At 40.2% G+C, this 10,639-nt stretch overlaps 1 protein-coding gene across 1 annotated transcript in view; it reads right to left on the bottom strand.

The window, feature by feature from the left end:
* Cfap299 (cilia and flagella associated protein 299) overlaps positions 1 to 5,392 on the bottom strand; it is a 370,644-nt gene extending 365,252 nt beyond the window's left edge. The window contains exon 1 of the mRNA XM_008843701.2: positions 5,148 to 5,392. Within this exon, the coding sequence (XP_008841923.2) occupies positions 5,148 to 5,258 (111 nt within the window). The 5' untranslated portion in view covers positions 5,259 to 5,392. The remainder of the gene's footprint in view (positions 1 to 5,147) is intronic.
* Between the last annotated feature and the right edge of the window lie 5,247 nt (positions 5,393 to 10,639).

Raw genomic sequence — 10,639 nt, 5'->3', positions numbered from 1 at the left:
CTTGGGCCTCTGTGGGAACTCCTGAAGACAAAAGCAATCTGGCCACTCAGATACAAAATCAAAAGAGAGAACTAGAAGCTTAGAGGAACCAACTTTTCATGCCCAAAAAGTAAACCACACCAGGGCCTGGTGGTGCAAGCCTTTAATCCCAACACTCTGGAGGCAGAGGCAGGCAGAACTCTGTGAGTTCAACACCAGTCAGAACTAAAATCAAAAGAGAGAACCGGAAGCTTAGACAAACCCAAAAAGTCATGCCCAAAAAGTAAACCACAAAGACACATAAAGCTCAAAAATAAAAGAAGCAGAACTAAACTTGAAGGCCCGAGTATCACACAAGAGTCAGAAACTACAAAAGAAATTCACATGTCAAAATCACAGAGAAAAAATAATAACATGAAAAACCAAAATAACATATCCCTACCAAATACCAGTAATCCTCTAGAGGAGCACAATGAGAATCCTCTAGAGACAATGCAGGACATGGATCTCAAAAGAACAATGATGAATATGATAAAAGAATTCAGTGAATTTAAAGAACACACAAACAAGGTAATCAAAGAGCTGAAGGAAGATAGGGATAAACTTCTGAATAAATTCAGAAAAGAGTTAGAAATATTGAAGAATACTCAGGCTGAAATGAAGAAGGAAGTGAAACACTCAGTAAGCCAATTAGAAATAACAGGAGAAAGCCTCACCATAGGATGAATGAAATGGAAAACAAAATATCAAAGCTGGAAGATAAAGTGGACTAACTAGACCACTTAAGCAAAAATTATGAAAAATTTAAAAAAGCACAAGAATGGAATATGCAGGAATTGTGTGACACTATAAAAAAACCAAACTTATGAATCATAGGCATACAGGAAGGAGAAGAATCCCAAGATAATGGCATGGAACAGATCTTCAACAGAATCGTGGAAGAAAATTTCCCAAAATTAAAGAAAGACATGCCCATACAAATACAAGAAGTATATAGATCATCAAACAGACAGGACCAGAAAAGAAACTCTCCATGGCACTTCATAGTAAAAACACTAAATGTACAGAACAAAGAGAAAATACTGAAAGCTGCAAAAGAGAAACAAGTCACATATAAAGGAAAACCCATTAGGATTACAGCTGACTTTTCAGTGCAAACTATGAAAGCCAGAAGAGCCTGGACCAAAGTATTCCCAGTTTTAAATGACCACAGATGCCAACCCAAATTACTATACCCAGCCAAAATGTCTATTATAGTCAAAGGGGAAAGAAAAATCTTCCATGATATAAATAGGCTGAAGGAATTCATGTCCATAAAACCAGCCCTTCAGAGAGTTCTGGAAGCAATACAAAGAGCTGAAGAAAGGAATGACTATACCCAAAGGATTGTGGAAAGAAATTCAATGAAGGTATAACTGTGGAAAAGTACAGCTATATCAAGAATGTAAGCAGAAATAAAAATGAAAGGATGAAATACACATCTCTCATTAATAACTTTAAATATTATTGGACTGAACTCCCCAGTCAAAAGACACAGACTGGGTGAATGAATTAAGAAACAAAACCCATTGTTTTGTTGTCTGCAAGAAACTCATCTCACTTTCAAGGACAGGCACTATCTTAAGGTGAAAGGATGGAAAAAAAATATACCAAGCGAATGGAACAAAGAAAAAAGTAGGCATTGCAATTCTAATATCTGACAAAAATAGACTTTAAACTAAAACTAATCAGAAAGGATAAAGAGGGCCACTTCATTCTGATCAAAGGAACAATAAACCAAGAAGATATTACAATCATGAACATATATTCACCAAACTCTGGTACACCCAACTTCATAAAAACAATACTACAGGCCTTTAAGACCCAGATTAACCCCAACTCATTAATAGTTGGGGACTTCGAGACCCCACTGTCTCCATCACATAGGTCAATAGGGCAGAGAGTTAACAGAGAGACGTCTGAATTAATACCATATATCAAATGGACCTAACAGACATCTACTGAGTAGTCCACCCAAGCACCAAAGGACATACTTTCTACTCAGCATCCCATGGAACCTTTTCCAAAATCAACCATGTGCTGGGGCACAAAACAAACCTCAACAAATACAAAAAGATTGAAATAATTCCACTCATTCTATCAGACCAAAATGCAATAAAGCTTACAATCAAGACCAGATACAATTAAAAAAGGAAGGCTTGAGTTTCATATCAGACAGACAAGCAACAAAAGAAATCCACATGCCCAGACCACAATGAAAAAATACAAATAATATGAAAAACCAAAACAATATGTTCCCCACCAATCCCCATCGGTTCTATAGAAGCATTCTACATGAGAACTACTTAGAGGAACCCCATGATACAGAATGAACACAAATAAATTACTTAACATTGCAACTCAACACATATGAAAAGCAACATCAAACAAAACCCAAACCCAGCAGACAAGAAGAAATAACAAAAATCAGGGCAGAAATTAATGAAATTGAAACATAGAAAACAATACAAAGAATCAACAAATCAAAGAGCTGGTTCTTTGAAAAGATAAACAAGAGTGACAGACCACTAGCCCAGTTAACCAAAAGAAAGTAAGATAAATATATAAAAATGTCAATTTTTAAATTATTTTAATAAATTTTGTTATGTGTTTCAGTGTATTACCTGCATGTATGTAAGTGCAGCCATATCATTATCTTGCAATGCCTGTGATGGTCAGAAGAGGGTGTCAGATCCCTTGGAACTGGAGTTAGTTGTAAGTCGCCATGTGGGTGCTTACACATGGGTCCTCTGCAAGAACAGCCAGTGCTTTTAAACACTGCACCATCTCTCCAGCCCTTAATTATTTAACTAATTTATTTCAATTTTTTATATGAGTGCTTTGTCTACATGTATGTAAGTCACTCATGGCATGCAATGCCTACAGAGGCCAGAAAAGGGTGTTAGATCCACTGGAACTAGAGTTATAGACAGTTGTTAACAATTATGTGGGTGGTAGGAAAATGGATCGTTTCATGTAACATGATCCACGAAGCATGCTTGTTATATGACTGAAGGAACTCTGAGGATTCTACTTTTCCTCGTGACTTAAATAGGTAATTAATTTGCAGCCACAGGAGTAGATGAAAATTTCAGTATCTATAGCTAAGGGCACTTTAAAAGTTGTCATTAGGGGCACGAAGATGATTCATTACATAAAAAACACTTGCCCCCAAGCCTGAAGACTTGAATTCAATCTCTAAGATCAACATGGTGGAAGGAGAGAATCAACTCCCACAAGTTGTCCTCTGTCTCCCACGTGGGCAACATTGCAGCATGCACACACACACACAAACACACACACATAATAAGAAAGGAAGAAAGAAAAAGAAAAAGAAAGGAAGGAAGGAAGGAAGGAAGGAAGGAAGGAAGGAAGGAAGGAAGGAAAGAAGGAAAGAAATGTAATTTTAAAATCGAAAAAGTTGTCCTTAATCTAATCATTTATATTGTTGCTTTAGTATTGAAGTTAAATAGGTGATAGCTGGTTCTAAATGAGGTAGGTAGTCAGAGAAAAAGGCTGGGGTCAGATACAGCTGGGTTCCAATGTCTTTCACTTTCATCCAAGATGGCCCACTTCTGGTTCTTGTACAAAATTGGCCCTTTTGGTGCCCCCTCTGGCAGCAATTTCAAACTTCCCACCCTTGCATTACCCAATTAGATTCCCACTTTTATATTAGTAAACCAATCAGCAGCATGCATCCTGCCCTGTCCAATCCAAAGTGGGAGAGGATCCCAACCCTAGCTTATCAAATAGAAAAGCCCAGGGTCTCCAAGACGGTAGACTGTACTACTGAACTCTTAACAGGCTACAAAGATAATGTTATTCTATCGAGATATTTAATAGCCATATTTCATTTTGTCTCAACATTCAAAACCTTGCGTGGAAACACTGCCAAGCGGCACATTTTCCCTCCATTTCGGTGTCTTAGACGAAAAACAAAAGTACTTCCCTGGATTGAAAAAACATGTGGAGAGATGGCTCAGTGATAAAAGGTATTTGCTGCCAAGCCCGAGGACCAGAGTTCAATCTCTGCCCCCACATGATGGAAAGAGAGAAGTGAGTCCCCAAGTTGTCCTCTGATACACACACACACACACACACACACACACAAATAATAAATATAATAAAAGTATCGGTACAAAGTATTTGAAAGCTTGTTTTTTGAAATCAGATGCGTTGTTGGAAATGCTACCTACACATGTAAATAAAACTCTATTTTGGGAATTAAAAAAAAAAATGTCCATATACTAAAGCGCTAAGTGACTGCACTGCAGAGTCGATATGGCTTGGCAGCAGGTTCATCCCCCTGAGTCTTAAATAGGGAGGTGACCATCGGCCTCCGTGGAGAGGTCGCTCCCGGACTGCAGAACCCCAGGCAGAAGTCTAGGGGCTCGGAGGCCCCTCCATGTCCGGGTTTTCCTGACAACCATCTTCGCCACCTGCCTGGGCAGAGGACGCAACCAGTTCAGGCTGGATTCGCCCTCGATAATTACTGTGTTGCTGTTTCCTGTTATTGTTTGACAACTCACTGACTGTTCTGGGCACTGAGGAATCCTGGGCTCCATTTCCAGGCGCAGGAAGCTTCTGGAAGCCGGGACCCAGCCAAGGCCCCCGCGGCGAGGCAGGATGGTGGCCACCACCACCTGAGGACTGGCCTCAGGGGGAGCAGGGCCGGATGCGTCTGCGGGTCCCTGTGAGGAGCATGTGAGAGCATGTGCGGTCTGTGAGGGCGTGTGCGAGTCTGTGAGGGCGTGTGCGGGTCTGTGAGGGCGTGCGAGGGTCTGTGAGGGCGTGCGAGGGTCTGTGAGGGCGTGTGCGAGGGTCTGTGAGGAGGGTGTGCGGGTGTGTGAGGAGCGTGTGCGGGTGTGTGAGGAGCGTGTGCGGGTCTGGTGAGGGCGTGTGCGGGTCTGTGAGGAGCGTGTGCGGGTCTGTGAGGAGCGTGTGCGGGTCTGTGAGGAGCGTGTGAAGGCGTGTGCGGGTCTGTGAGGGCGTGTGCGGGTCTGTGAGGACGTGTGCGGTCTGTGAGGACCCTGGGGGCGGTGTGGGGCGAGTGCAGAGCCCTGGGTCCCCGGCCCGGCAGGGGGCGGTCGCGCCCACAGCAGAGGCTCCGGAAGCGGCCTGGGGCTCACCTCGAGGTAGTACAGGTCCACCGTGGTGATCTGCGAGTCCAGGAAGTCCTCGTAAGTGTTGAACTGCGTGACGATGTTATCCACGGCCGTCAGCCCCTTGTCCTGGTCCATGGCCGCCGCTGGCAACGCGTCCCCAGCGACGGAAGCTGCGCGCTGGGCAGACGCTGCACCCCGGCTCCGGCAGTTGGGGCGGGGTTGGTCCCAGAGACGCTTCCGCTCACTCCCGGGACCTCGGCTCTAATTACTCCCGCACCTCAACCTGGAACCGGAGAAGGAGTTCACACCTGGGAAAGATATGCAAGCCCCCACTCCCCTGGTTTCTTGGGGGTCGTTAATTTTATTTTTTTTTAAATACCATACATGAACATTGTATTGCATCATTTCTACCCCTCCCAGTCCTCTTTCCAGCTCCCATGTCCTCCTCAGTCCCTCTCAATTTCTTGTCCTCTTTTTTATTATTGTTGCATTTATATGCTTATGCATATATATGTATAATATGTAATATATATTAAGTATATATGATGCACCGTGTCCAATTTGTGGTTCTCGCATGCACCTGTGTTTAGGGCTGATTACTTGGGATGGGATAGCGTACCAGGCTTTTGCATGCACATGTTTGGTGCACATACATATGTGCATACAAGCAAAACACTCATACACGTAGGATAAAAAATAACATGTTTTAGGGATGAAATATCTGTGAACAATTAGAAAGTAAAGATTTTTGTAAATATATTTGTTTTCCTTTAAGAGAAATTATTTCCTCTATGAAGTACGGGTGTAAATTGATCCCACAAGAAGCTGAACAAACCGGAACTCATTTTAGGATTTTAGTGTTTTTAAATCCTTGAGAATTAATGTGTAATACAGTGCTATGCCTATCCTGGTTGCTTTCTATGCGTTTAACAAACTAATTTAAAATATTTTCAGAAATGTGCTAATTTTTTTTCAAGATTTAAAAAGAATTTAAGTATATGACTATTTTGCCTGAATGTATGTAAGCACACCACGTACCCCAGGCGCCCACAGAAGCTGGAAGAGGGACTCTTGATCCATGTGCATGCTGAGAACTGAACCCCCAGTTCATCATAAGAGCAGTAAGTGCTGTTACCCGCGTAGCCATCTCTCCAGCCTGAGATGTGCTGAATTTTTTTATGAAAACAGGTGGTAACATATTTCACTTTTGGCTAGCCTACAACATTTTTTTTCTAATTTAATTCTTTTTTATTAAAAATTTTATAATTGAATTTTTTGTGTATTTCATACAGAACAGCTCAAACAGTCTTAATCATCTTTATACCCCTGTCCCATCTGGCACCCTCCCATAGCCACCCACCCTCCCACTGGAGCCCATACACTCAGTTATCCCTGTTAAGGCCCACTGGGTTTCCCAGTGTCCCCAACCATTCCCCATGCAAGTCTGTCCACTAAGTCTAGTCAGCCTATCTAGAGGCCCTTGTTTTAGGAAGATGAGCTCTTCTTCATCTAACAGCAATCAGTTGCCAACATTTCTTCAGAAAAGATTGAGGTCTGTTGCTCATTTTCCCAGTTCTCTATGCCGGGTTATTGTCTGCCTAAATTTACATGAGACCACACAATTTTTAAAATTCATCTAAACAATCAGAAACCATGGGTATGCAAAATTTTGGTGTATAAAGTCATCTCTATGATATTACTAACTTATTTAATGACTATATTTTGAAATGCTTTAAAAGTCATTTGAGGCCTTATTTTTAAATGCAGTTTAATCATTAAATTTAAAAACAGAAAACCACAGCACATGTAATAATAATAGTAGCAACATTTATGAGTGCTTTCCCTGCATGTTAAGACTGCTTAAGACCCAAAATTGTTCATCAGATAATATCTTTATTAAAATAGATAGAATCCTGCTGGGCGTGGTGGCGCACGCCTTTAATCCCAGCACTCAGGAGGCAGAGGCAGGTGGATCTCAGTGAGTTCAATGCCAGCCTGGTTCACATAGTGAGTTCCAGGACAGGTTGTCCTCTGACCTCCACATATGTGTTGAGACATGCAAGCACACACATGCATAATAAATAAATAAATAAAAATAAATAAATACAGAATCCAACAACTTGACACTGCCTAATTACCCCAAAAGCTATGGAAATAATAATCTTTAAAAAAAAAATGGAGACAAAATCCACGTGACTTTAAAACATTCTAATTGGTAAGGGAGTTAGCCTTTGTGTTCTATGAGGCCTTCCTGAAAGAGGCATTATTCAGTGTACTGAGTACAAGAGAAAGTTCAGAAAAGTTTCAGCCACTTATGTGCAAAGAATATGAATGCTTGCTTTAGTGTAATAATATTTAATAGAACCCTAGTACATGCCAGCTTCATTCTACATACAGTGCATACCTTATCTCATTTAATTCTGACAGCAAAGAAACTCACTAGGAAAGTAGCATGGTATTATCTTCAATATGGAGAAAGAATGAATTTAAATGACTTGGCTCAAATTCCAGGTGAAGAAAATAGCAATGGCCCTTTTCTCACACAAAGAGAAAGCAGAGAGGTTTTAAAGAGTCATATAAAATTAAATACAAAAGTTGCTTATAATCAAAGAAATGTTGGGACTGGAGAGATGACTCAGCAGTTAAGAGCACTGACTGCTCTTGCAGAGGATGTTGGTTCAGTTCCCAGAACCCTAACAACCATTTGTAATTCCAGTTCCTCCAGTTCCAGGGAATCCAGTGCCTTCTTTTGTCCTCTGTGGTCATTGCATGAGACAGGTGCACTTACACATATTTGAGCAATACACTCATAAAATAAAAATAAATAAAATATTTTATAAAATAAATAAATAATAATAAAAATAAAAGAAATGTCAATTTGTGATACCAAAAGGGGATTGAAACAAATATAAGGAGAAAAAAGGATAGCATGTTCCATGATGTGATGGCAAGAAATACCAAATTCTGTATAGGATGAAGCAACAGCTTAACAGTTGTGAGGGGTGCAGTAAGGACTGTAGGGGAAGGAAGCTGGACTACACAGAGAAGAAAATTGGGGGAAAATTGAATGCTAGGTTGAAGTGTTTATGAAAAAGAACACCCATGTCCTTGACAAGAGAGACTCTAATAAGGATGGCCTCAGGCATGGAATATGTCTGCTGCATACTGCTCAAGTCTTCTGAGCACTTATGTGCACTACATTCATTTTGACATCCTCCCACATCAACATTTTATCACTTTCAAGAAAGAATAAGTACCTAGGGAATGTTCATGAAACTATGGCAGTCTGATTGCAAGGACCATTCTCTGTGTTGCTAGAATGCAAGCTCTTCCTTGTCTACATACCGTTCTGATATGATTCAGCACAGTTGTGCATTTTTTGGCAGCTCTTTTGTGAAATGATTCCCCAAATCATCTAAACTGAAACAGTCATGAAAGTATTTTCAGTTAACAAGTCTAATAATGCCTTTCTACTCTAAATACTGATAGTGGTTTTCAACAATTAACTTCTCTAGTAGTAGTGCAAAAAATAAACTTAGCCTGTTCTATACAGAAAGGCTAACCTTACTGCAAACCTAACCTAAACCTGGTATTTTTCTAAGTTTTCAATTTAAATTCAAAAACACTTTCAGAGCTGTGCCTGAGAAATCACATGAAACAACGGCAACCACAAAATTAATGAGCTTCAGCAAGTCTCTGACCTGTTGTCAGGTTTTTGTTATGGTCAAGAAATAATTTATTTTGTATAACATGCCTTCCTACTTCAAGTTTGGGACTTTTAAGTATTGAATCCTGAAATTTAGTACCAATCCCAGAAAGTCCATTCATTGCCAAAAGACAAGCAAGGATTATATATATTCACAACAAAATTCCAAGATGTAAGAGAGAGGAAACATATGTAAGAGTAACAAAATACATGCCATATTTAGCTTAATTACTGAGTAAAGAAAGACATAATATAAAAATAGAAGACATAGGCAAAAGCAAGCATAAGCATTTCTTTGACATAAGCAGGCTTTATACTTTACTCACTAAAGAAAGATGATTTCAAATTAAGCTGCTTTTTTTTTCTATTCCCAAATGCTTAGCAATATATCATGCAAGCTCGGGAAGAAACAGTTTGGTATGTTGACATGGCAGTAAGCAGAATGCCTCCTTATTAACGTTAATAAATGCTAAACACTCTGAGTAAGAACTTGAGGTCCCATTATGATGAACTTAATACATTACCATATCATAGGAAAGAAAAACATATGCTCACTCTAATGATAAGAGATTTGTGTCTGCTGTTGCCCAACTGCTTATTAAGTGTCTGTGATTGCAGATGAGAGTTATTGCTTAATCATGAGGCAAGGAGAGGTTTTTGGACTTGGCAATAATGATGACACTGAATTTATTTAAGCTATTTCTTCTGATGAGATCACTAGACTTCTACATAGTCTCAGTTATCACAGTGCATTAGAGTTCTGGTTCCACTTCTTCTCAGTCATGGAGACATAGTGTTCATGAATCATAATTCATGAATTTTGCCCCACTTCAATATCTGGCAACATGAATTAGTTTTGAAGAAAAACAATATAAGATCGGAGTGAAATTGACCAATTATCAATGGCTGATAAAGAGTAAAACCTACTATACTGTGTGCTAGTTGATGGGTCTGACCACGACACTCAGCTCCAACTGAGACGTCGGGCTTCCAGTGGCCCTGTGAGATATTACCAACAATCTTGCTAAAAATCCTCTTATCCTCTTTGCGCACTTAGAAATCAAGCTACACAGCACTCACACTGGGAGTCTGAACACTCAGAAAACATCATTTAATTTTATTTTGTAAATTGCTTTTATATTTTCTCTATCTTCCTGTCTCAAAGCAGATAAACTTAACTCCTACTCTTATAGAAAGTAGGGTACCAGATTGGATTTCCTGCATCCCATCATGCAGGTGCACTCACATTCATACCAGTCTTTGCTTCTTCCCTGTGCTTCAACTTCAGAGGAAGAAATTTACCACTTTCTATACCTTCACTCTGCGCTGATCTCTCTCTTAGGATTCTTAACTTCATTGATCTTCTCTCATATTGTTAATTCATCTCCTCTCTCCCTCTTTCTCTCCCTGAGCACTCCCTGCCCCCCCCACCCTCCCCTCAGAATGTCATGTTGTCACTGCTTCCTTTTCGTCAAGGTTCTCTCCTATGACTTCCATCATCTTATTGTTCCCTGAAAGTGGTTGGTTTTCCATTAGCTATTTCTTCTCAATTTCCTTTGATAGATTCTCTTCCCCCTAACATTTTTAAAGTGTAGAGTCTCAGAGGTGCCTGGCAGACCTTTTACTGCTGTACATTCCTGTTACTTGGAGTTCTCATCCACACTAACTGCGCTACATGTTTGTGGTTCTCTGATCTGTATAGATGTGCCCCTCTCCTGAGCTCTAAACCTCAATTCCAAACTGCCTAGAAGACAGTACTTAAGTGTGTAACATACATAAATGTGTATTTCCCCTCCCTAGTGTACATTCA

This window comes from Nannospalax galili, unplaced genomic scaffold, assembly GCF_000622305.1.
Source record: "Nannospalax galili isolate Female #2095 unplaced genomic scaffold, S.galili_v1.0 scaffold440, whole genome shotgun sequence".
NCBI lineage: Eukaryota > Metazoa > Chordata > Mammalia > Rodentia > Spalacidae > Nannospalax > Nannospalax galili.
The sequence above is the reverse complement of the archived record's forward strand: the minus strand, read 5'-3'. Positions and strand labels throughout refer to the sequence as shown.